General features: G+C 48.8%; 1 protein-coding gene and 1 long non-coding RNA gene across 3 annotated transcripts in view; one reads left to right on the top strand and one right to left on the bottom strand.

Annotated features, from left to right (window-relative positions):
* The window catches only part of BCAM (basal cell adhesion molecule (Lutheran blood group)), a 64,333-nt gene extending 43,988 nt beyond the window's left edge, over nt 1-20,345 (top strand). The window contains exons 9-16 of one of the 2 annotated variants that reach the window (XM_081869050.1): nt 101-216; nt 1,488-1,629; nt 3,308-3,435; nt 5,370-5,508; nt 12,925-12,960; nt 15,527-15,674; nt 17,739-17,853; nt 19,215-20,345. In XM_081869050.1, coding sequence (XP_081725176.1) covers nt 101-216; nt 1,488-1,629; nt 3,308-3,435; nt 5,370-5,508; nt 12,925-12,960; nt 15,527-15,674; nt 17,739-17,853; nt 19,215-19,220 — 830 coding nt within the window. In that variant the 3' untranslated portion in view covers nt 19,221-20,345. Of the gene's footprint in view, nt 1-100; nt 217-1,487; nt 1,630-3,307; nt 3,436-5,369; nt 5,509-12,921; nt 12,961-15,526; nt 15,675-17,738; nt 17,854-19,214 lie in introns of both variants that reach the window. The other variant, XM_081869049.1, reaches the window with a different exon arrangement.
* Nucleotides 20,346-23,838: 3,493 nt separating this feature from the next.
* Nucleotides 23,839-26,043, bottom strand: LOC309346220. The gene is made up of 3 exons (XR_014158485.1): nt 25,380-26,043; nt 25,019-25,327; nt 23,839-24,937 (listed from the first exon to the last, which is right to left on the bottom strand). It is a non-coding gene; the product is annotated as an uncharacterized lncRNA (long non-coding RNA).

Genomic DNA, 26,043 nt, shown 5'->3' with positions numbered 1-26,043 from the left:
GCTGTTGCACTTCCATCAAAACCCTGAGTATTGTCACCTCTGTCACACTCTCTCTCTCTCTCTCTCTCTCCCCCCCCCCTTCCCCCTGTTCCCACTTTAGATCTGGACCCCCTGGTTCTGAACCCAAACAAGACGGTGATGGCAAGATTGGGCGAAAACATCGAGCTGACCTGCTCTGGTACTGGCTCCCAGATGCCCACCTTGCTATGGAAGAAGGTGGGTGGAGGCACCACACGCTTACGAAATAACGCAGGAGCTGCCATCTAGCTCAGCATCGCCATTTGTTACGATTCATCAGGTTTTCCTGGGGGAAAGTGGGGGAGCAAACGGAAGTTGGACTCATGTCCTTGTTCTCTTGCAAAGCACAAACTCCGCAGGTGCCGTGGGCGGGTTGTGATGGGTTTGCACATTTCTCACCCTATTGTCTTCATTCCTCTAGCGTCTTAGCTCAGACCTTATCTCGTCTCGCAGAACTGTGTCTTTAAATTTGCAACTTGCAAGGCTGAAACGGCACTTCTCTCGAAAGGCGCAGCTAGCAGAACAAAGCCTAAAGTTGCACGCTCAGAGGAATTCTACGGTTCTCTTGCCCAGCTTCCCATAGTTGTAAATGGAGCCTGTGCAAGAGAAACACCCTGTTGGGTAGCAGACTGTCCTGCTGGTCATAAGGGTGGAAATGGTAGGCAGTCAGAAGTGATGAATCTGCAAATACCAGAGTCTTTTCAAAAGGCACCCTGCCTGTGGGTTATCAGACCTGCTGCAACCACACTGAGGGATAGAAACTTGCATTTTAAGCGTAAGACTGGAGATGCTTGGAAAATTCATCTGGCGGTGGGTGGTGAGTCTAGGAGCAATCTCTCTGCCTGGTTTGTTTTTAACTGTACTTCGCCTTGTAGTTATTTATTTCATAAAATTTATATACCGCCTGATTGTGGAAAAAGCCTCAAAAGTGTTTTTTTAAAAAAAGATAAAGCAATAACCTTATCACTAAAAGATTTGCAACCGTAATTTAAAACATACAGAAAGTTTAAACCGCAGTAGAGTAGAATGAAACAAATCAAAACTCCTACAAACTTTCTGGGTAGGCTTGTCTAAATATGAATGCCTTCTGAAAATCCTGCCCATTCTCGAAGGCTTGAGGCAGGTGACCCCACTTTCAGAAGTAATGATGATGGTTTAAGGTCATTTATGCCCTGCCTTTATCCCAAGTTGGGGTTCAAGGTATGGCTTACGGCGTTTAAAAAGGGCGAGGCAACAAACTAGCTAAAAACAATCATTAAAATGCATTGGAACACATTTAGGACCAGCAGTTCAGATCCACTTTGCCTGGACAGCAGCTGAGTGAGCAGATCCCGTCTTCTGCTCTGTTTCCTGAGCAGGGAGGTCTCAGGCTGCCGGATGACAAAGAGGGAGCTGGGCTAGCCTCTCTTGGGCGGGAATTGCACCATTCAGACGCAGTCTCTTGTTTTTCCTCCCCCATCCCCCTGCAGGGAAAGACTAAGGTGGGAGACGGCGAGACGTTGGCCCTGAGTTCACTCAGCTACCACATGGCCGGCGGGTACACATGTGAAGCCTCTGTGCACAGCATACCTGGGCTGCAACGGACCCAGACAGTGGAAGTCGTTGTGGAAGGTAGGCTGGTTGGGGGGCGGCGGAAGCTAAGAAAAGAATCAGGCTGACGGCCCATAATACTCCAGCATCCTTTTCTCACAGTGGAGACAACCTGATGTTCAAGTGAAGCCTCAGAACAGGACATGTTATTTATCTGTCTTGATACATTCCTCCAAGGCGTTGTTGTTGTTTGTTGTTATTATTATTATTAATTAATTAAATTTGTAAACCGCCCTTCATCCGTAGGGCTCAGGACAGTTCACAAACTACCAAACTTTTAGAAGACATCTGAAGGCAGCCCTGTTTCGGGAAGCTTTTAATGCTTGATGTATTACTGTATTTTAATATTTTTTTTGGAAGCCGCCCAGAGTGGCTGGAGAAACCCAGCCAGATGGCTGGGGTATAAATAATAATAAATTATTATTATTATTATTATTATTATTATTATTATTATTATATACAACATAAAAATACAGGACAAAAGCACAAAATACAGAACAAAAACAAAAAAGGACACCCCCTCCCAAAAAACCAATAACCTCCACCCCCTCTCACAAATACATTTAAAAGGGTGTCAGACGTTAATTAGCCAAAGGCCTGGTTGGAGAGGGACATTTTTGCCTGGCTCCTAAAGGTGTATAGTGAAGGAGCCAGGTGGACCTCCCTGGGGAGTGCATGACACAAACAGGGAGCCACCACAGAAAAGGCCCGTGGTCATCTTGCCACCCTCCAGACCTTTTGTGGAGGAGGCAAATGAGGAAGGGCCTCAGAAGAGGGTCACAGGGTCCAGGGCACTTCATGTGGGAAGAGGCAGTCCTGGAGGTATTGCGGTCCTGAGCTGTTCAAGGTGGCATGCATGGTTTCCCCCCCACAATAACCCTGTGAGGTAGGTTTGCCTGAGAGTCAGAAACTGACCCAAGGCCACATGGTGAGCTTGAATCCTTCCTTCCCAGTTTCTCTTCCAACTCTCATCCGTTGCCCTTTTAAAAGTGTTGTGGGAGAGGGGGGATTATTTGGTTTGTTGTTTTTCATATTTTTACTGCGTGCTTTGTGGTTTTGTGTTGTAATGTTACGTCATGAACTGCCCTGAGATCTGCAGATGAAGGGCGGCATACAAATTAAATAAGCATTAATAATATCAACCACCGCAACATGTACTGCACGAGTGACACAGTCTTCCAGTCACTGGCATTCAGGCGTTGGTTGACTGCTTGGGATAGGCTTGGGCCTATGGCTGTCTCTCAGCCCAGCCTACCTCAAAGGGTTGCCGTGGCAATAAAAATGGGAGCTCCTTGGAGAAAAGGCCAAGATTAGGCAAATCTTGGACACAAATCTCGTACATGATTCTGTGAAAGGGGGACGGGGGACAACGTTTGCTGCTGGGATTCCTTCCTTCCTTCCTTCCTTCCTTCCTTCCTTCCTTCCTTCCTTCCTTCCTTCCTTCCTTAGCAACTTTCCAGTCCCTAAGACTATGAAGACCAGCTTGAAGGTGTATAGGCCATATTAGAAGCTCACTAGAATACATAGATGGATATAATTCATGCTGTTAGTCACGGAGAGAGGCTGGCTGGCATTTTCTGTGCATGTTGCAGAATCCATTCTTTTCCTCGGCCCAGAACTTAAAAGCCTTTGGGGGGCAGGGTTCATGTGCCCCCTCCTGGTTGTCATGTCCTGACTTCCTCCTCCTTCCCGAAAACAGGAACCCCGCAAGTGGAGCAGCCCCAGTCCACACGCCATTACCAGAGCCTGGGCCAGAAATTGACCTTTACCTGCTCTGCTTTCGGCTACCCTGAGCCAGAGATCAAGTGGAGCGTCACTGGGGAAGAGGTGAGTCCAGCGGCGAAGAGCTTTGTCGGGGAAACGCAGGGGACCGGCTGGCGAGGATTGTGGAGCAATTGTAGCACCCTACAGGGACGCTGGGACGCGGGTGGCGCTGTGGGTTAAACCACAGAGCCTAGGACTTGCCAATCAGAAGGTCAGCGGTTCGAATCCCCGCAACAGGGTGAGCTCCCGTTGCTTGGTTCCTGCTCCTGCCCACCTAGCAGTTCGAAAGCACGTCAAAGTGCAAGTAGATAAATAGGTACCACTCCAGCGGGAAGGTGAACGGCGTTTCCGTGGGCTGCTCTGGTTCGCCAGAAGTGGCTTAGTCATGCTGGCCACATGACCCGGAAGCTGTACGGCGGCTCCCTTGGCCAATAAAGCGAGATGAGCGCTGCAACCCCAGAGTCGGTCACGACTGGACCTAATGGTCAGGGGTCCCTTTACCTTTATCTTACAGGGGCACTGGACCTTCCCCTTCACCCTACTCTGGCCTGAGGGCACAGAGGTTTGCAGAGTGTGTTTCTGCTGGATTTCTTGGGAGCTGGTCAGGTCTTTCTCAAATGAGGCCATTGGCCGCAGATCAGCTTCCATCAAGGGTGTGTGTGTGTGTGAGTGTGTGTGTGTTGGGTCTCTTCTTTTGATTCTGTGGAGCAGACAATTTGCTGCCTTAGGCCAGAGAGGGCTTTGTTCCCATGTGGCTGGCAGTGCAGTGTGCAGCTCACCCCACAGATCACAAGGAGTCCTGACAGGACTGCTTGGGGGCCCCCTATTCAGCACCTGTGCCCCAAAACGAACCCAGATAATCCCCTGCAACATCCTGGAGCTGAAAAGCAGGCTTGCAAAGGGTTCATTAGTGGGCGAGTCAGCATCCGCAGGATTCCCTGCTGGAAGATGATTCGCAAACCGCTGTTTTTAGGGGTCCTTCTCTCCCCCACACCCTTGCCTGCTGATACCCAGCTGCTCTCAAGCTGTCAAGCTGGGGGAAGCGGACTCCCTGGGTGGCCTCTTTGTGCGCCGAGATGAACAGAGGGAGTGGGCAGGGGCTGCGAGAAAAAGCCCAAGGTCACGAGTAGACACAGAAGAGCTGTCTCTTCTGTGACTTCGCCCCAGTCCGCCCCCTCACCACCAACACGCAAGGCACACTGGGAATTGTAGTCCACAGGACAGCGCTGAGAATTCACCCTTCGTTTTGTGAGGATTCCCATTTGTCCATCTGACTGGGTTGCTCCAGACGCTCTAGGCGGCTTGCAGCCTATACAAAAACATAAGGAAACATTAAACCTTAAAAACTCCCCTATACAGTCATACCTCATGTTAAGTCTGCTTCATGTTACGTTATTTCAGGTTACGTCCCGCGGCGACCCGGAAGTACCAGAAAGGGTTACTTCCGGGTTTCGCCACATGCGCAGACGTGCAAAATGACGTCACATGCATGCGCAGAAGTGGCAAATCGCAACATGCACAGATGTGCCACTGCGGGTTGCGCTCTTCTCATGTTGCGAACGGGCCTCCAGAACAGATCCCGTTTGCAGCCAGAGGTACCATTGTACAGGGCTGCCTTCAGATGTCTTCCATAGCTTGTATAGTTACTTATCTTATAGTTATGCAGGTTTGGGGACACATATTGGCCAAAGTAAGCTGTAGTTCTGCCCTTGGGCATCCTTGCAACAACCTTGTGAGGTAGGTCAGTATTTGTAATGAGGCCGGGTCCAACATTGCACACGTCAACCTGGTTCTCAGCTGAGTCTCTTGACCCCTACTCTGCAGCAGCAATCTTGACTGCTTTCATTGTAGCTCCTGCATGGAGAAGGGCCTCTGGCATCCCAGCCCACGTGTTCAGGTAGAAACAAAGGTGTATCTGGTGCAATGCAGAGAGCTGGGGATGGAGAGAGACTCTGCCCCATGCGAAATGCTGCCATTCTTTGCTTCTCTCTTCCCAGCCATCTGCGAGGACCTTTGGCAACAGAGTCGTCAGTGAATTGTCGGTGGAGGTGACCCCTGAACTGGCCCAGAACGGGGTCACGTGCTGGGCAGAGAACGAGCACGGCAAGGCCGAACAGACGTTCCTGTTACAGATGGGTGAGTGTCCACAAAGAGAAGTGCAGGACCTTTCACCCTTTCGCGCCAGACGCCTCTGCTCATCTTTGTTCACAGATGACTTGTAGTAAATAGTCCAAGCAGCAGCATAAACCAGGGTCCGAATTAAGCAGGATGTTCACTGCACAATTGCAATTTAACCTGCGTGGTTTTTAAAATTTAAGTGGCAGCAGTAATGGTCGTGGTAAGAGCAGGATTGCCTCCCCAAATGCTCACCACGGCCTTCTCCTCACCCCATACTGCTACCTATCCAGAAATCACAGGATTATAGAAGGGACCCCAATGCAGGAATCTCAACTAAATAATCTGTATTCAAAGCCTCCTCCCTCCCACAAGCTGCTGTCCCAATCCTGACAGCCGCTACCGACATCTTTAAAAGCCGGGCATGTTAAATTGCAGTCGTTTAATTAATCACATGCTCAGTTTGGCTCTGGCTTAAATTGGTTTTGGGGATGCCCAAACCCTTCAGATGAGTGGAGGTTTTTGGCCCAGGTGTGGCGCTTAGTCATTTGCAGCGCTCAGGCTGCTTTCTTCCCCCGCAGGCTGGGCAGGTATAGACAGGTTGGCAGGGAAAGGGAGCACACGGCAGTGGTTAGACAACCACAGACATCGGTTGAGGCCACTACAAGGTGTGTTTCCACCCCCTTACAGTAGGTCTGCCTCTCTAATTTCCTGGCATTAAGGCTGTTGACAAATTATTAATCTTTGCATTTAAACCAGTTGTGGGGAACCTGGTGTGTGACGATGGGCCTCTTGGCATGCCTTGATCCAGGACCAGAAAGGGGTTTGCATTGAACCTGCTGCTAAAACTGAGAGTTCCCCTCTCCGTATTAGCCGGGAGTTCAATGCACACGCCTCCCCAGTTCTGGAGGAAGCTGCGCTCCCAATGCCCAATCGCCAGTTTAAAAATCGACGCCGTCAAGTGCACAGCCTCGTGGGTAAACTGGTCCCAAGCTGATATGTGGGATAATCTTGTGAGGAGGGGTGTTGCAATTTCTGTGCAGGTTCCCTATCTGGGGGGGGCGCATTTGTGCGCAGGGGTTGTGGACGTTAGGGTTTGACTTGACTCCTAGACAAACCTTCCCCAATCTAGCACTCTCCAACATTTTGGACTACAAATCCCATCGGGCCCATAGTCCAAGACCATTGGGGGGGGGCACCAGATTAGGAAATGACCCAAGGAGACTTTCCCATGGCTGCCTGAACTCTGCACAAAGTCACAGCCCAAAAGTGTGCACTTAGAAAGGCTCAGTTCTGCCACAAACTTTAATAATAATAATAATAATTTATTATTTGTACCCCGCCCATCTGGCTGGGTTTCCCCAGCCACTCTGGGCATCTTCCACAGAGACCAAAAATACACTAAAATGTCACACATTAAATTAAAAACTTCCCTGAACAGGGCTGCCTTAAGATGTCTTCTGAATGTCAGGTAGTTGTTTATCGCTTTGACATCTGGTGGGAGGGTGTTCCACAGGGCGGGCGCCACTACCGAGAAGGCCCTCTGCCTGGTTTCCTGTAGCTTTGCTTCTCGCAGTGAGGGAACCACCAGAAGGCCCTCGGCGCTGGATCTCAGTGTCTGGGCAGAATGATGGGGGTGGAGACGCTCCTTCAGGTATACTGGGCCGAGGCTGTTTAGGCCTTCTTGCAAGGTGTGTGTTTACTTCTGTGAAAACATGCCTAGGTCCTTCCTCTGCTAGGCCACGGATGGGGCAATACGCCTCATTCCTGGAGCAACAGAAATCGTACTCGGCACCAGCTTCCTCCCAGCATCGAAGATTTCGCCATACGTTGCCTGTATTCTTTCAACAGACATCTCCCCCCCGCCCTTTGTTCCCAAAAAGGGAACAAAACAAAGGTGCTTGTTTTTCTTTAACTGCCCAACAAGCCCCTTGGAACGGAAAAAAACGTACATAGCCGTTTCACAACAATGCGGGGGCACTGCAGAAAGGGAGAGCCTCTCTCGTGAAATCCAAGCACTAGTGGGCCGTGCAGTTACAGAATCTTTTTTTAAAAAATAATATTTATTAAAGTTTTAAAAGTTACAGAAAGAAAAGAAAAAGAATTAAACATAACAAAACCATACAATACAATACAAAGACAGAAATACTACATATACATAACAAAAAACAAACAAACACATCCAATACTTTCAATGTTATTAACTTTCATTTACTTGTTTCAGCGACCTCCTCACACCTCCCTTTTTTTGTATTCCACTTCGATTAATTATCTCAGCAAATCCTTTCCATCTTCCTCAATTTTCTGTCTAATCATTTAACTTAACAAATTCTAACATTATTTTTTCCCTTAATCCATTTACAATCTATTGTACTTAATTCTTTATAGCATTTCTGCTAAAGCCATGTAACTTCATTCCAACATCTTTCTAACATTCCTTAATTTTACAATATTTCTGTTAATAATCTTTAAATTTCTTCCAATCTTCTTCCACCATCTCTTCTCCCTGGTCTCAGATTCTGCCAGTCATTTCCGCCAATTCCATGTACTGTAGTCCCATCAACTTCAACTGCCACTCTTCCCAGGTGGGTCGTAGAGTTGGGACCCCGAGGGTTATCCAGTCCAACCCCCTGCAAGGCAGGAATCTCAGCTAAAGTATCCATGACAGATGGCCATCCAAACTCTGCTTAGAAACCTTCAAGGAAGGAGAGCCCACCAGCTCCCGAGGGAGAACGTTCCACTGCCGAACAGCTCCTACCGTCAGAAAGTTCTTCCTGATGTTTAGTTGGAATCTCCTTCCTTGTAACTTGAATCCATTGGTTCGAGTCTTACCCTCTAGAGAAGAAGAAAACAAGCTTGCTCCATCCTCCATGAGATATTCCATTGAGATATTTGAAGATGGCTATCTCCTCTCAGCCTCCTCTTTCCCAGGCTAAAAATACCCAGCTCCTTCAACCATTCCTCATCAGGCCTTGTTTCCAGACCCTTTTTTTTTTAAAGAAAAAGTTTTTTATTAACAATTTCAATATAACAAAATATCAAAACATATCATATTCATTATTTCCCCCCTTTCCCCCCCCACCTCCCCATCAAACCCTGCCTCCTCCCCCCCCCAGACCTCCCTCAGCTCCTCTCTCTGATTTATCAACACATATTATTCTCTGCATACTGTTAAATTGTATAAATCCTTATATTATCTGCCTACTACGTTAACAATCAATACATCTGTGTATGATTATTCAAAATCTGCCAAGGAGTCCAATTCATTTTGTTGTCTTTTTAAGTAATTTGTATAAAGTTCCCATTCTTCTTTCAAGTCACAGTTGTCCTTGTCTCGCAGTTTGCATGTCAGTTTAGCCAGTTCTGCATAGTTCATCAATTTCTCTTGCCACTGTTCTTTTGTTGGGGTTTCCTCATTCTTCCATCCTTGTGCTATCAAGACTCTAGGCCTGGTTTCCAGGCCCTTGATCGCCTTGGTCGCCCTCCTCTGCACACCTTCCAGCTTGTCAATATCCTCCTTAAATTGTGGTGCCCAGAACCGGATGTGAGAATCTTTGGTCCTCTGAATGATGAAAGCGATAAGGGGAAGTGGGGATTTGGGTGCAGGCTGAGCGACTGCAGACCGCAGCAAGAATTCGCCCTGTACCTGCTGCCGCGTTGCCGTGCGTGTGGGGAGGGCTTCCCCCTGCTAGCCCATTCTCCATCTTGGGCTTGGGGACGGGCCCCAGACTCCACCTCAGCATAAAAGACTCCAAGTAGGCCCGGGACACTGCTGCTGCCGCTTTGCCGGTGAGTCTTGGGGAGGACCGCTCCCCCTGCAAGCCCATTCTCCATCTTGGGCTTGGGGACGGGCCCCAGACTCCACCTCAGCATATAAGGCTTCAAGGAGGCCTTGGAACACCACTGCTGCCGCTTCGCCGTGCGTGTGGGGAGGGCTTCCCCCTGCAGGCCCACTCTCCATCAGGCCTTGGGGCGGGGCCTACGCTCATCACTGCCGCACCTTTGGGGACATTGGTGCTGCGGCAGCGGTTGTTTGAAGTGTTTTTATATGTTTTAAACTGTGTGGGTTTTTTTGTTTTGTTTTGCTTTGTTGTACCACCATAAGCGGTGATTTTTATCCATGTATTTTTATTTTGTTTTGGTCTATTTTGGGTTGGGGTGGGGTGGTTGTGGAGTGGGGTGGGGATTGGCTTTATTTTCGTGTAATTGTTTTTGTTTGTTTGCTTTTATATTCTGTAAATGGAGGTGAGCCTGAGGCTTGGGATTCCTACTGTGGAGGGGCAAGGGAGGTATGGCGGTGGGGGCAGATGTCATAGGCGAAGGGGATCGAGATACGGATATGCTCGTACCCCTTCCAATCTGCGCCCCATCCCGAGAGACGAGGGTAGGGTGAGCAAGGATTACTCACCTCCGTCACTGGTGTTGTGCAATGCCAGGTCTATAGGCAACAAAACCGCCACCCTGCGAGATTTCTTCACCTCGCAGGGGGTTGACCTGGCATGTGTGACTGAGACCTGGGTGCGCGAAGGGGATACTGTTACCTTACGAGAGATGGCGCCCCCGGGTTTCTCCGTCCTCCACCAGTCACGGACTGTGGGCCGGGGGGGAGGGGTGGCGTTATTAATCCGGGAAGATTGTCCTTTCAGGGCTCTACCATCGCCATCGATCCCCGGCATTGAATGTGTTGGCCTAGTGTGGGGCTCCGAGGTGAGCTTGGCTGTCTGGCTGGTGTACCGGCCACCCAGCGCACCAGCAGCCACCCTGTCAGGCCTGCTGGAGGCGGTGGCCGGCTGGGCCTTGGAGTTCCCTAACCTATTGGTATTGGGGGACTTCAACATCCATGCTGATGCCACTCCCTCCTCGCAGGCTCTGGACCTGGTGTCTTCCATGGCGACACTAGGGCTCTCCCAGTTTGTTTCGGGCCCCACACATCAAGCAGGCCACACGCTGGATTTGATCTTTGGCATCGGTATAGATGTGATCATGTTTCCTTCGATGAAGGTGCCATGGTCTGATCACTATGCCCTGAAAGCCAGGATTGACGTTCCACCCCCACCCTGCTTGGGTGGCGAGCCAATTTGGGCTCGCCCGCAAAGGCTGATGGACCCTGATAGATTCCGTCAAGCCTTGCGGAACCTTTCTCCCCCTGGCGACTCATTGACTGAGCTTGTTGAGGCCTGGAATACCCAGCTCCTGGCAGCCATCAATGAGATCGCACCTAAGCGCCCTCTGCGACCCCGCAGAAACCGGGCTCCCTGGTTTACCGAGGAGCTCCGGAAAATGAAGCGGGACCTCAGACGGCTAGAGCGAGTATGGCGGGGTGCCCGTGACGGAGCCTCAAGAACATCTTATAGGGTTTTTATGAAAACCTATGAGATGGCAGTGAAGGCCGCTAAGAAGTCTTACTTCTCGGCCTCCATTGCATCCGCTAGCTCTCGCCCGGCGCAATTATTTAGTATAATTCGGTCTTTAACGTCCCTCGAAGGACAGCCAAATTTAAATAACAATTTGACACACAGCTGTGAGGCATTTGCGAGCTTTTTTGCGGAGAAGGTCTTGTTGCTCCGCCATGACCTCCCTGCCAATTTGGATACAATAAAGGAACTGGAGGCCCCTCGACTGCCCTCGGGTTCAGTATTGGACCACTTTGACCGGATATCCCCAGCCGATGTGGACAGACTCCTCCGAGCTGGAAAGCCCACCACCTGTCCTCTTGACCCGTGCCCGTCCTGGCTGATTAGAGCGTGTCCAGACGAGGTGCGGGCCCCCCTGGGGGATATCATCAATCTGTCCCTTGGCACCGGGACATTCCCAGGGGAACTGAAGGAGGCAGTGGTGCGCCCGCTCTTAAAGAAAACATCATTAGATCCCTTAGATCTATCCAATTACCGCCCGGTCTCGAATCTTCCATTCCTGGGTAAGGTGATTGAGAGAGCGGTTGCTGAACAGCTTGGTAGGTTTCTGGATGAAACATCGGCTCTGGATCCATTCCAGTCCGGCTTCCGCGCTGGTCATGGGACTGAGACGGCTCTGGTCGCCCTAACAGATGATCTCCGCAGGCAGCTGGATCGAGGCGGGTCGGGGCTGCTGATTCTTCTAGACCTGTCAGCAGCCTTCGACATGGTCGACCACGAACTCCTGGACCACCGCCTTGCCGACGTGGGGATCCAGGGCACAGTCCTTCAATGGCTGCGCTCGTTTCTCTCCGGTCGGGGACAGAGGGTGGCGCTTGGGGGGGAATTGTCATCCCGCCACTCCTTGGTGTGTGGTGTGCCCCAGGGTGCAATACTCTCCCCAATGCTTTTTAACATCTTTATGCGCCCCCTCGCCCAGCTTGTCCGGAGTTTTGGGCTGGGCTGCCATCAGTATGCTGATGACACCCAACTCTATCTGTTGATGGACGGCCACCCGGACTCTGCCCCAGACACACTGATCAGATGCTTGGAGGCTGTGGCTGGATGGTTACGTGGGAGCCGGCTGAAGTTAAATCCTTCGAAGACAGAGGTCCTCTGGCTGGGACGGGACGACAGGGGGCTGAGGGGGCAACTCCCATCTCTTGCGGGGGTGCAATTAGTGCCAGCACCGTCCGTTAAGAGTTTGGGTGTAATCTTCGATACCTCCCTCTCCATGGAGGCGCAGATTGCAGCTATAACAAAGGCGGCATTCTTTCATCTCCGCCAAGCTAAGCAGTTGGCTCCTTACCTCTCACGCCCTGACCTAGCCACTGTGATCCACGCGTCGGTCACCTCCAGACTGGATTATTGTAACTCGCTCTACGTGGGGCTGCCCTTGAGACTGACCCAGAAACTCCAGCGGGTGCAAAATGCTGCAGCGAGACTCCTTACGGGGTCTTCGCTTAGAGATCACATTCATCCGGTGCTATACCAGCTGCACTGGCTCCCAGTGGAGTACAGGATCAGGTTTAAGGTGCTGGTTTTAACCTTCAAAGCCCTATACGGCCTAGGGCCCTCGTACCTACGGGACCGCCTCTCCTGGTATGCCCCACAGAGGAACTTACGATCTTCAAATAAAAACATCTTGAAGGTCCCAAGCCACAGAGAGGTTAGGCTGGCCTCAACTAGAGCCAGGGCTTTTTCGGCTGCGGCTCCAACCTGGTGGAACGCTCTCTCACAAGAGACAAGGGCCCTGCAGGACTTGACATCTTTCCGCAGGGCCTGCAAGACAGAGCTGTTCCACCTGGCCTTTGGTCAGGGCGCAGCCTGACTCCCTCCTCTGGCAATCTTTACAAAACTTTAGTTTATGGTTGCCATCAATTTTGATTTTAATTCATTTTAATCCATTTTTATAATGTTTTATAATGTTGTACTGTTTTAGTGTTGTTAGCCGCCCTGAGCCCGGCTTCGGCTGGGGAGGGCGGGATATAAATAAAATTTATTATTATTATTATTATTATTACCTGTCTCTCTTTCCAAGCAGTTGCACCGACGACATCTGCTTCTCCTGTGCCAGCAGGTAAGTCCCTCTTTGCCTCCCTCCTTTTCCATTCTCTTCCCACCCTGCTGCCTCCAGACTCTGCACTGCTATTACAGTGGGTGGGCAGGGTGGGCAGTGACAGCACAGCTTAGCTGGGTGGGCTTGCTGACAGTTCAGGTGGCTAACTGCTTTTTCCTTCTCATGCATGCTGCCTCAGGGAACCCCGAGCTCCGTACAGGTGGGTGTTTGAGGATGAGAAGGCAGGGCAAGAGTCACATGCACAATTGCCCTATGGAAAGGGTAGAGACAGGGCCTTTTTGGTGGCGGCTCCCTGTATGTGAAACTCCCTGCCCCAAGAAATCAGGTCGCCTTCTTCTTTATTTGCATTCAGCCAAATAAAGGAAACAGCCTTAATAATAATAATAATTCCCTTTGAACAAGCTTTTGAGTCTGTTGCTGCTTAAAGGTATCAATTGTCTGTGCTGGTTTTCACTTTTTCGCTGCCGTTTTTAAGATCAATAATTTATGTCTTAACAGTTGGGTCCCTTTGGCTTTTCTGCTTGCTTTGATATTCACAAATCTCTTTGAGCAACTGCTCCGTGAAGGGGAAATAGTGGAATATTATCCCTTTTGGGGGGGGGGGTTGGGGAGAAGCCTAATAATAGGTATTCTGGGGTTGACTTATTTCCACTTCTCCCTCTCCACGTGAGGGGAAAAACAGGCAAAATAAAAGAGGGAAGCCTTTGGTGGAATCTCTTTCCACCGCAGAAAGATCAGAATAGATTAATTTCCCAGATGTTTTTGCTTGCAGGTTTCTTATGCTTTCAAGTGTAATAAGGTCAGGGAAGGTTCATTGTGTGTAATTTCGGAGCTCAGAAATGCTGTCCAGGTTTGAAGTAGTACATGATTCACTTACCACAGTTTATTTCTCCCTGAGGTTTTGGGTTTTATTGGTTTTTTTTAAAAAATCAAGATTTCAATGTGTGTGTGTGTGTGTGTGTGTGTGTGTGTAAAACACACCACATGAATAGGTGTGGCCTTGTGCTGTTGTTGCCCTGTGGCTGAGACTACACTGTGGAGCGAGTTTTTCCTCAGGTTTGAGTCCCTAGCTGTTGTTGGACTACAACTCCCATCATCCCTACCTAGCAGGGGTCAGGGATGATGGGAGTTGTAGTCCAGCAACAGCTTAAGAACCTGAGTTTGAGAACGTGGCTAGACCTATAGAAACTGCATTTGGCTCCTCTTCCTCCCGCACTCCAGCCCAAATTCTGAGAATTGTGGTTTTGCCCCACCTCCTTCAGAATAACAGTTCCCATGGTTCCCTGGGGAAGGTCCAGGGCAGATAAAAATAAAGCAGCTCTGCACGTGGCACGTAGTTAAACTCTGGAACTCGCTGCCTCAGGAGCCAACCAACTTGGATGGCTTTAAGAGGCAAATTCATGGGGAGGATAAAGGCTATGATTGGCTACTAGCTGCGATGGCTGTGCTCTGCCTCCACAGTAAGATTCCTCGTAAATCTGCTGTAAAATGTAGCTTTTATGGTGTTTCCTGTTTTAATGTTGTACACCGCCCTGATGCATTACAAAATGGCGGTGTTGAAATAAATAAATAAGCAAGAGATCTCTACCAGCAAATCCTGATCTACATTCATTCATTCTTCATTCATTCCCTGACCAACCTTCTGACCTGCTTTAAATGGCCAGAACATTAAGTACCTGTTGGAATAGTAACAATTGACTGTAACCCTCCTGCAAATTTTATGAGAAGTCATTGGGTCCTTCAAAATGGCCCTCCTGTTCAGCATTAGTAGTGATCAGAACTACAGATGATCACACACGTGTGTGTGTGTGTGTGTGTGTGTGTGTGTGTGATTTTCTCTAATGAATATTTAGTTTAAATGGCATTGTTATAATTGTCAGGAATGCAGTTTGCTGTTCTCGTTACAAGCTGAACAACATTGTTGTTGATCTTATTAATGATACAGTTGTACCTCAGGTTACATACGCTTACGGTTACATACACTTCAGGTTACAGACTCCGCTAACCCAGAAATAGTACCTTGGGTTAAGAACTTTGCTTCAGGATCAGAACAGAAATCGTGCAGTGGCGATGCAGCGGCAGCAGGAGGCCCCATTAGCTAAAGTGGTGCTTCAGGTTAAGAACAGTTTCAGGTTAAGAACGGACCTCCGGAACAAATTAAGTACTTAACCCGAGGTACCACTGTAATATGTATTTCATTTATACGTATTATAACAGTAAATACATAGCAGCAAAAAGTAAATAAAAATGTTATCGAATAATACTGTTATTGCAGCACGTTTAACAACAGACGTTTCTCGGGTGAACCGCTCTGTGATCTTGCGATGCAGGGCTGCGTTTAAATCTAATAAATAACAACAACAACAACGCTTTAAAAGCAACAACAAAGTTTTTATCTGTAGCAGCGAACAAAAATGTGGGTAGAAAAATGGTACCGCTGTTCAGGCGGTCCTTCCCAATCTTTGCCAGACAGAAGTGGGCTACAGGCAAGGAGGCTGGGGAAGGATCTGGCGTCTGCAGGGCCTCAAACCTCCCTTCACTTTTTCTGCTTCCTTCCCTCCAACAGTGGACGGGGACCAGAGCCAGGGCGGCAGCACCATCGCTGTGATTGCCGTCTGCGTCTGTGTCTTGCTCCTTCTCCTCATCGTGGGCTTCTTCTACTTCATGCAGCGCCGCGGCCAGCTGCCCTGCGGCGGAGGCGAGAAGAGATCTTTGTAAGTAATAATAATACAGTGGTGCCCCGCAACACGAACGCCTCGCAAGACGGAAAACCCGCTAGACGAAAGGGTTTTCCGTTTTGGAGGCGCTTCGCAAAACGAATTTCTCTATGGGGTTGCTTCGCCAGACGAAAAAATCTTGCGAGTTCCCGCAGGTTTTTTTTGCTCCCCCCCCTTTCCTAAGCCGCTAAGCCACTTATCAGCTGTTCTGCTGATAAGCCGCTTAACAGCTGATCGCTAAAAGCCGCTAGACCACTAATAGCGCTAATCCGCTAAGCTGTCAATGGGCTTGCTTCGCAAGACGAAAAGACCACTAGACGAAGAGAATCGCGGAACGGATTCTTTTCGTCTTGCGAGGCACCACTGTAATAATAATAAATTTTAGTTATACCTCGCCCTCCCCGGCCAGAGCTGGGCTCAGGGCGGCTAACACCAATAAAAACACCGTAAAAACATAATGGGGGGGGGGGGGACCCAATTTAAAATACAATTTAAAATGCAGCCTCATTTTAAAAGTAGCCGATAAATCAAAACCATAAAGGGAGGGAAACATAAAGGTCAGACTGAGTCCAAACCAAAGGCCAGGCGGAACAGCTCTGTCTTGCAGGCCCTGCCCTGGAAAGATGTCAAGTCCCGCAGGGCCCTGGTCTCTTGCGACAGAGCGTTCCACCAAGTCAGGGCCAGTACTGAAAAGGCCCTGGCCCTAGTTGAGACCAATCTAACCACCTTGCGACCTGGGACCTCCAAAATGTTATCATTTGTGGAGCTTAAGGCCCTCCGCGGGGCATACCAGGAGAGGCGGACCCGTAGAAGGCTTATGCTGCAGCCCTTCATTCTTGCTAAGTCCAAACGGTGCCACACTTTTTTAAAAAAAAAACCTACCTGCCAGCTCAGAGGTCTATGCAAATCTGGTTCACTTTGTGCTCATGCGCAATTCAATGTAGACAAACCAGTGGCCTCTGGTTCTGTCTATGTGGGTGTTTTGTTCGCATCTGTCTGTCTCGAGAGACAACAGAGGGGTCCTTCGGGGGCGACATAAAAGCACTGCATTAGCAGCACCTAAGTGACATCTCCGGAGTGCAAGCCTGGGCAGTGTGCATGGCATGGAGGTCCTGGGCTGCCCCAATGATATGACCACCACCACCCCCTCGGCCTCGCTGATGTGGTCCAAAGGAAAGCAGAGCAAGACGCTGGGCACCGGCTGAGCTGCAGGAGTTGCTGGAAGGAGGCGTAAAAAGCGCCATCCAACCGCCTTAGGGTTTCCACTCCGGATTTGTGTAGGGTTTACTGCTTAGCCCTTTCTTAGCCAGCATGGTGTAGTGGTTAAGAGCGGTGGACTCGTAATCTGGTGAACCGGGTTTGCATCTCTGCTCCTCCACATGCAGCTGCTGGGTGACCTTGGGCCAGTCACACTTCTCTGAAGTCTCTCAGCCCCACTCATCTCACAGAGTGTTTGTTGTGGGGGAGGAAGGGAAAGGAGAATGTTAGCCACTTTGAGACTCCTTAGGGTAGTGAAAGGTGGGATATCAAATCGAAATTTCTTCTTCTTCTGAAGATATCCTGCAAGACAGTGGAGTTTTAGGATCAGAGTTTCCCTTCCCTTCCAAGGTGGCCATTGATAGATGATAGATAGATAGATAGATAGATAGATAGATAGATGATAGATAGATAGATAGATAGATAGATAGATAGATAGATAGATAGATAGATGATAGATAGATAGATGATAGATAACAGATAGATAGATAGATAGATAGATAGATAGATAGATAGATGATAGAGATGATAGATAGATGATAGATAGATAGATAGATAGATAGATGATAGATAGATAGATAGATAGATAATAGATAGATAGATAGATAGATGCCCCCCTTTTATATGTAAATCTTCGCCAGCCTTCCCTGGGCTGCAGAGCCATAAATGGATGAAGGACTGGGGAGTTGTGCCGTGTGGGGTGGGTTCGGGGAGAGGCTGGACGTAACCGTACCCTGTTGGCTTTCTTGACCACCTGTTCCCGGAATGCGGCGCTCAGATATATCTGTTTCCTCCTCTCGCCAGGACCCCCAAGGAAGGGAGCCCTGACGACACCGTGGTGGAGATGAAGACGGACAAACGGAACGAGCAGACGGGGCTCTTGAGCCCTGGGGGCAGCGGTGGCGGTGGGGCAAATGAGGTGAGGAATGGAGGAGAAGTCGGATGACAGTAACCCTGCTCACTGAGCCTGGGGCAAGGGATTCTCCCTGTTTCTTGAGGGTGCCAGGAATCGTAGCTCGGGAGGCCTCGAGCTCAGTGGGAGAGAAGGTGATCTGTATGCAGAAGGTCCCTGGCAGCGTCTCCAGCTGGGGCTGGGAGAGATCGCTGTCTGAAATCCCACCTGCCGGTCCGTGTGGACAGCACTGAGCTGAGTGCAAATCAGGTGGTTTCCTACTCCTTTTGCAGACCTGGGGCGAAGCTGGGGCCTGCTTTGAGAAACAGGGCTGCATACATCTATTTAAAGCACATTTAAAACTTTGAGCCCCTAACACCAAGGTGGGGTGAGGGGTGGTGGATGGTGATGGGAAAAGGAATTATCTGTGGGATTGAGTGTAGGTATGTTTGAACATTTTTAAGGATTGTATGAAATGTATGTTTGCATGTTTGTATATTTGCACTATGTGTGTATTAATGCCGAATTATTTTAACAATGAAAACTTTTCAAAACAAAACAAAACAAAAACTTTGAGCCCCGCGTTGGGCAAAAGATTCCTGCATTGCAGAGGTTTGGGCTAGTTTGCCCTGAGGGGGTCCCTTCCAACTCTGTGATTCCATGAAAACATGAAAACGTGTCCAGAGGAGGGCAACCAAAATGGTCAAAGGCCTGGAAACGATGCCTTATGAGGAACGGCTAAGGGAGCTGGGCATGTTTAGCCTGGAGAGGAGGAGGTTAAGGGGTGATATGATAGCCATGTTCAAATATATAAAAGGATGTCACATAGAGGAGGGAGAAAGGTTGTTTTCTGCTGCTCCAGAGAAGCGGACACAGAGCAATGGTTCCAAACTACAAGAAAAAAGTTTCCACCTAAACATTAGGAAGAACTTCCTGACAGTAAGAGCTGTTCGACAGTGGAATTTGCTGCCAAGGAGTGTGGTGGAGTCTCCTTCTTTGGAGGTCTTTAAGCAGAGGCTTGACAACCATATGTCAGGAGTGCTCTGATGGTGTTTCCTGCTTGGCAGGGGGTTGGACTCGATGGCCCTTGTGGTCTCTTCCAACTCTATGATTCTATGATTCTATGAAAACATATTCTGCCCCCCGAGAATCCTGGAAACGGTGGTTTGCTACTGGGAATTGTAACACAGTGAGGGGTAAGCTACCGTTTCCAGGATTTCCTTGGTGCGGGGATGTGCTTTCAATCACACGGTTACAGCCCGTGTCTCTGTGGCAGGACTGCAATGGGTCCCCTAGGGAGAAGGCTGGGGGGTGGAACTGAGGGGAAAGTCTGGGGCGCAGACTCCCTGTTTCATTCTCCCTCTCTTTCCAATCCTATCTCCCTGCAGTGCTGAGAGCAAGCCTGGAGTTGCCTTCTTCCGGAGGATCTGCCTCTTGCCTGCTCTGTACCACACAAACCACGGGGCAAAGAGGACGCCAGGGCTGGACTGTGCGAGGGGAACCCGGTCCCTCCGGGGCCCTTCCTTCTTCGAGGGCAGGGGAGCTTCCTTCCTTGCGTCTGGACTTCTTTATTTTTTTGTGCAAATGGGGTGAGGTGAGGGGGTTGTGCTGCCGCTACTACTTCTTCCTCCTTGAAACGCCTGATTGTTATTATTGTTCTTGTAATTATTTTTGAAGAAACTGACACTTGCCCGGACCCCTCTGGCGTGAGTAGATGCGCCACTGACACACAGGCCCCTGTCTCTCCACACACCGGTATGCCTCTTGCTGACTTGCGGACCTGAACCAAGCCCACACGTGCACTTATGTCCTGAACACGGAAACACGGCCTTGGAAGAAAATTCACACAAGTTGACTGGCCCGTTTCTGCTGGCACATGACTGTTAGCCGCTTGTGGTCTGAAAGGACCCGCTTTTTGTAAACCTTCCCACCCCCACCCCATCCTGCTTAGTCGCTTTGAGGCGATTCTCGCTCGCCATAGGTGACCAGGCTAGCAGTGTCTGTCTTTCGCCGTTGGGCAAGGACATGTGGACACCTATATTCCTGCATACACTTCTTCTTTATCCTCCATGTGAAGCATGCAATGTGAGTGAACACATACAGGCACACCCTTGTTTCGTCACGCATCCACACACCCCCACACCCGCTGAGCGTGCTTGTCGGGAAATCGTGCGAAGACTTCCAAAGTTGACATGCTCTCCACATGCATGTGAATGTGTTCCGTCCATACATTAACATGTTCATGTGTGTGTGTGCACCCAAGGCTTTGCAAATTACGTGTGGGCATCGTAGCTGAGTATTAATTTCTACTAGACAGCCCCGAAGTCCACTCCACAATAACAGCACAAACAGCATCCTATGCATTTATCAGCACAGAAACTGTCTGATGAAGTGATATCGCTCAGGCTTCAATTCTGTATATACTAAACTCCATTTATCTCAATAATCCTTGCTTCTGAGTAGATCATGCTGTCACGCTTTTATCTAGGTTGACAAATACATGGCATCTTTTTTTAAAATTTCATGTTGTGATTCATTCCACAGCTTCTGCCTGTTTTTGTCTCCTTCAGATTCATAGGGTTGTTCTTTACACACACACACACACACACACACACACAGAGAGAGAGACACACACATTTTCTGGCACCAAACCTCAAAATACAGGAAAACGTTGGGTTTGGCTAATCAGTTACTTGTTTTTAATTTTCTGACTGAGGAGTTTTAGTACAAAATTGAAGAGCGGAGGGGCAGTTTTTGGAAGAGGACTTGCTTGAAAACCAGATCTTTTTTGGGTGACCTGACTTCAGGATCTACCTGGGGAGTTTGTTCCTTTGAAGTCAACAGTAAAACTAGTTTGATACCCAGCTTTAAGAGAGTCCATCTTCAGCTAGCCAAGGTTCAGCTTTCATTTAGGAATGTGTACAATCTCACAAAGAGGTTATTCTGTTTAAACTGCTGGCCTGAAGTAGAAATCCCATCAGTTAAGAAAACAGTTTCCCTTCTCTTAATGAGCGCAAGCAAGGATCTCTGACTCTGCCGTCCTGCCTGCTCACCCACCCTCCCACCCTCCTGTTTTTAGTTCCGGATTCTTGGCCTGACACAGTTGATCTGCATAGATAAGAACAAGCATTGCCCTACAGAGAAAATCTCTCTGTTCCATACATTTTTTTTTTTTTGAAATGCAGCGAATATGTCACGGACAGTAGTAGAATTTGAAAGCCTTGTTATCACTTAGTTGTAGAATTTGAAAGCCTCGTTATCACTTGCCAGAGGGAGAGCCTTTTGCCACAATTGCTCTGCTGTGTGGTTTTATGGAAGCCTTATGCATGCGTGCCTACACACACACACACACACACGTGTGTGCTCACCCCATAATAAAAACAGCTGCCACCCACATACATTTCCTAAGTATATTTGTGTTTCTAGCACATTCACAAGCCAGTTGATGGGCATATTAAAGCAGCCAACTTCTGGAACCAGGCTACCCCTTTTAAACAACCGTTTGATTTCCAGCAACAAGTAAAGGAGAGTGTTTAGGGCACCATGCCATGGAAAAGAGATAGAAGAAAAGCTTTGCTTGCAGATTTCTCCTGCAGATCAATACTCCATTGCAGCAGCCCAGGCTGGTTTGGGTGTGCTTGTTTCCCTGCTGTAGTTACACGGCTGGCAACCTCGCAGCATGCTGGTGCCAGATCAAGCATGCCAGCAAACACACACACACCCCCCCAATGCGGAATAGGTGCACAGGTTCCCAATCAGTTGCGTCAGGATCTTGCTTTTTTAAAAATCTCTGTTCCCGGAGGCTGGCTGCTGCAGAGCGCTTTCCTCCCTCTCTGTGTCTCCCTATGCAAAATGCTCCCATCCCTAAAGGCAGCCTTACGTCCCGGAGGGGTTTGATGGTGGGGCCGTGCCACCAGAGATGGTGTGGCTTCTAGGCAGGTTTCGACTGCCGCCATCTTTCTCGCAGATTCAGCAAATCTGTGCCTGCCTTCCCTCCTCTGTGTACACATCCACACACCGCTTCTGACAAGAGTGAGGAACATGTGGTTCCCTGGGATTTCAGCTCCCATCATCTCCAGCCAGGGATGGAGGGCTACAGCCTCACCCCGCCTTAACGTTTTTCCATGCATGATGAAAAAAGCCACAGCAGCTGGACAATGGGCAACCTGCCCCTAAACACCTAAGTCTTACCCCTAGGCAGCCATTCCCATTTCGTCTCTGTCCGTGCTCTCGTCGTTCACCACCCCTACCTACAGGGGGCGTCCTGATCTCTCGGCGTCCTGATTTTCTTCATTGAAATGCATTGGGTTGTGTGTGTTGCTGTTGCTGTTTTTTTTTAAAAAATGGCATCCATTAACGGTCTGTACGGGACAAGCCTTTTGGGGTTCTAGTCTTCCTACTCTCCCCTGATCCCCCGACGGCTCGTGTCCTTTCTCTGTCTCTTGCACTGTCTTGTCGAGACACTGGCTCTGTTTTGGGTGGGTGGGTGGGTGTGGGGAGACTTGGGGCTTTTAAAAAAACCGTAGTGTATTTAATGGTGTTGCATCTTAGAGAGCAAGCTGAGGCCGCTGAGCTATGGCAGAGCCCAGGGTGGAGGTGTGGGAGAAGGCAGCAGTGAGGGCAATATTCTGGCTACTGAGCTTTAATCATCCTTGCAAGAAACAAAGGTGGGCTTTTTCCATAACTCCCCTCCCGGTATGGCAGCTGCAAGACTCCTTAGCGACCCCTTCTTCAGGCCCTTCCCCACATTTTCCTAGCAAGGGATGGTGTTGTGTCTCTCTTAAACACAGCCCACTAGCCCAGACTGCCCCCTCGTTACACCCCTCCGTGTTTCATGACCACCTTTTAAACAAACAAAAAACGAAACAGATACCTAACTCTACCTTCCACAGCTGTTCGATCTGCAAGCTGCTAGCAGGTAAGACTGCTATGAAAAGTTTCACCTGCCATTCTCCACCCTGTCCACACACAGACTTAAGTTTACTGCAAAAACCACGCAGGAGTAGGTCAGTTGGCAAACGCAGCCACCTGCCACCCCTCTCTCAGCTCCTGCCATAGCTCCAGCTTCTCACTCCCCAACCCTTCGGATGTCTCTGTTACCTGCTGCCCCTCCCCCCCACTGGGTTACACTGTACATTAGCAAATAAAAAATATTGTAACCTCAGTTTGGCTCCCGCGTTTGTTTCTTCTCCCTGCGGACCTTGTGCCCCTTCCTCTAAAGTCCCCCTTTTAAACTGGATTTCAAAAAAAAAGGCAACCTCTTTCATCTGGGACGTACCATTTGGAGTCGTCCCTAGTTATGGACGGAGCAAAAAATTCTGTTGGCATTGGCTTTGGAGATGTTAAGGCTTCCTTCCTCCTGGGAAGGAAACTTCAGCTGGGAGCGGGAGCGAGTTTATGTTTTGTTTTGCTTTGTTCTTCTCCCTGCAAGGTGCTCGTGGTCGGGTTTGACCTTCTGCCTTGCGTGACCTGCTTATTTTTGGCCCTGGATTCCCACAATTCACTGCTGTTGTGGAAAACGCTGAAAGCGCAGGCTTGAGATCTCTTGAGCAGTGGAACGAGGGACGCTTGATATTTGTTAAGAGATCTTCCTTTGGTAGGGCAGATCCCTACTTTTAAAGTACATTACTCTCTCCCCTACCCCCAATATCAAAGAATCCCAGGAACTGTGGTTTGTTAAGAGTGCCGGGAACTGTAGCTCTGGGAGGGGGAAACTACAATTCCCAGGATTCTTTGGGGAAAGTTGTGTGCTTCAAATGTGTATTAGGTGTGTCTCTTCTATTTCTCTCTATCTTTGGCGATCCCTCGTAGCCGAGTAAGATTGTCTCCCATAAACACGGTTTTAACAGTGAGTCCGTAAGTGACTGTGGATGCCAATTCTGGATCCACACGTCCTTCCATAGTGGGGACATTGGTTTCCAGGCGGGAGTTGATCACAGTGAGGGTTTGCCAAGCGTGCCTTCCTCTTAGTGTGTTTCTCCCTTGTGCCCTGAGTTCAAGCATCTTCAACACCTTTGGTCAAGGCTGTTCTCCAATTAGAGCGCTCGCAGGCCAGTGTTTCCCAGTTGTCGGTGTTTATACTACATTTTTTTTAAGATTTGCCTTGAGAGAGTCTTTGAACCTCTTTTGTTGACCACCAGCATTATGCTTTCCATTTTTAAGTCCGAAATAGAGTAGTTGTTTTGAAAGACTATAATCAAGCATCTGCACAACATGACCAGTCCAACCAAGTTGATGTTGAAGAATCATTGCTTCAACACTGGTGATCTTTGCTTCTTCCAGGACACTGGTATTAGTTCTCCTGTCTTCCCAAGTGATATGTTAAATTTTTCGGAGACACAATTGATGGAATCTTTTGAGGAGTTGGAGATGGCGTTTATAAGTGGTCAGTGTTTGACAAGTGGTCAGGTTGTTAGTACAATAGCTTTGTAAACAAGCATTTTGGTTTCCCTGCAAATGTTCCGGTACTCAAACACTCTGCACTTCAATCGGGAGAAAGCTGCACTTGCAGAGCTCAGGCGAAAAGCAAAGTCACTGCTTTGACTTCAATAGCACCTCATCCCACAAGACGAAGCTTTACAGGTGAATCTTTACCTAGCATGGCACTAAGTCATGGGGCAGGTGTTGCCAAGAAAGGTTGCTCAATTAGACAAGGACCCAACTTGGTTGAGTGCTGCTTGCAATAATCTCAATAACAGGCAGGCGCTATGTGGTCCATTGGAAATTCAGCACCAGCCAGAAATTCTCAGCTGGAAGCATCTGTCTTAAATATTTGAATGGGAGTACAAGTGTAAAAAGGTTCATAGAACCATAGAATTCTACAGTTGGAAATTACCACAAGGCTCGTCTAGTCCCAACTCCCTGCAATGCAGGAATCTTTTGCCCAACCTGGAGCTTGAACCCATGACCCTCGATTAAGAATCTTGTGCTCTGCCGACTGAGCTATCCCAGGCAATTATAAGATCATTGTATAATCTTAGACGGAGGCATGGCTGGGTCTAGTGGGAAGGAACCCTGCCCTTCTAAATTCACCATTACACTACTGGCAAAGAGGGAAGGTCGCTATAGGCAGAGATTGGTGACACTTGCTTTGGGGGTGAGCAGCAGAAAGCTGAAAGAAGCCCAAGGAAGTGTTATAAGAATGTTAAGGTCTTAGATATGTAATAAATGTTCATAAATGTACCAAGCAAACATGTACATAAATATATAAACCACACGTCTGAAACCCCACAGAAAAAAAGTCCTGAACAAATTGACCTCAAATATTTCTCTGCAAGGTCAAAGTGGGAAACCTCCCCATAGTCTCTTTCCTCACAAATCCTGTCTTAAGGGCACATTTAAGATATGAATAGGGGGAGCCTGTGACGTGGCCCAGGAACGAAGTATTTATCATTACAAAAGACTGGCCAGGCTCCCCAGGCAATCCAATCAAGTGACCATTAAACAGGTAACCTGCCAGACAGGAAATAAACAACACACTCAGATTTCTGTTGTCGACCGCCTTTTCTGTGATGTAGGTATGATGTGCCTGGGGTGGTGGTCTTGGGCTACACCCCTTCTGTGATGTCTGTATAATGCTTCTGGGAGTGGTCTTGGACTCGAGGGTGGGCAATTTTAAATGTCTATATAAGGGCAGGCCCGCTTTTGTTAGGGATTCCTCCTCCTTTCTCCTGTCTGTGAGGGGGCACCCTGTTGCAATAGTTGAATAAAGATCGAGCTTACTAGCTGCTTTGCTTCTCAAAATTCTCTGGTTGGCCTCTGTTATTTTTTCCTACCGATAGAGAACCTACAAAGGACTCTACAAGGGCTCTTATGTACCCCATAAGGGAATAAGGGCAGATTTTGTTTATTACAGAAAGAAGCAGCAATGAAAGGAGGGTTAGATTTCTTCCAGCAGAAAGAAAACTGGGAAGAGAGGAGTTCCACACCTCTCGGCGCTCCAGAGGTTCCTTTCTGCTAGTGGTTTGCCTTGGTGCAAGCTAAGAACGTGGCCAGGCTAGGCAAAGTACAGGATTGAGAGCCCAGGAACCCACAGAAACAGAAGGAGGAAACTTTTTTTTTCCCTTTCCAGAGGCCTTTGGCAGCTCCTGTTGCTGCTGCCGGTCTGAACAGCTGCCAAGGTTCCTTCTCAGGAAGCAGGGATTTGCCTGCGGAGACCTGAACAAAGGAGAAAACGTAAGCTGGGACTGGGAGGGGAAGCCTAGGGGATGCATTGGC

The sequence above is a fragment of the Podarcis erhardii genome (assembly GCF_964252035.2).
Source record: "Podarcis erhardii genome assembly, chromosome: 7".
NCBI classification, from domain to species: domain Eukaryota; kingdom Metazoa; phylum Chordata; class Lepidosauria; order Squamata; family Lacertidae; genus Podarcis; species Podarcis erhardii.
Note: the sequence above shows the minus strand (reverse complement) of the source record. Positions and strands in the feature narration are given on the sequence as shown.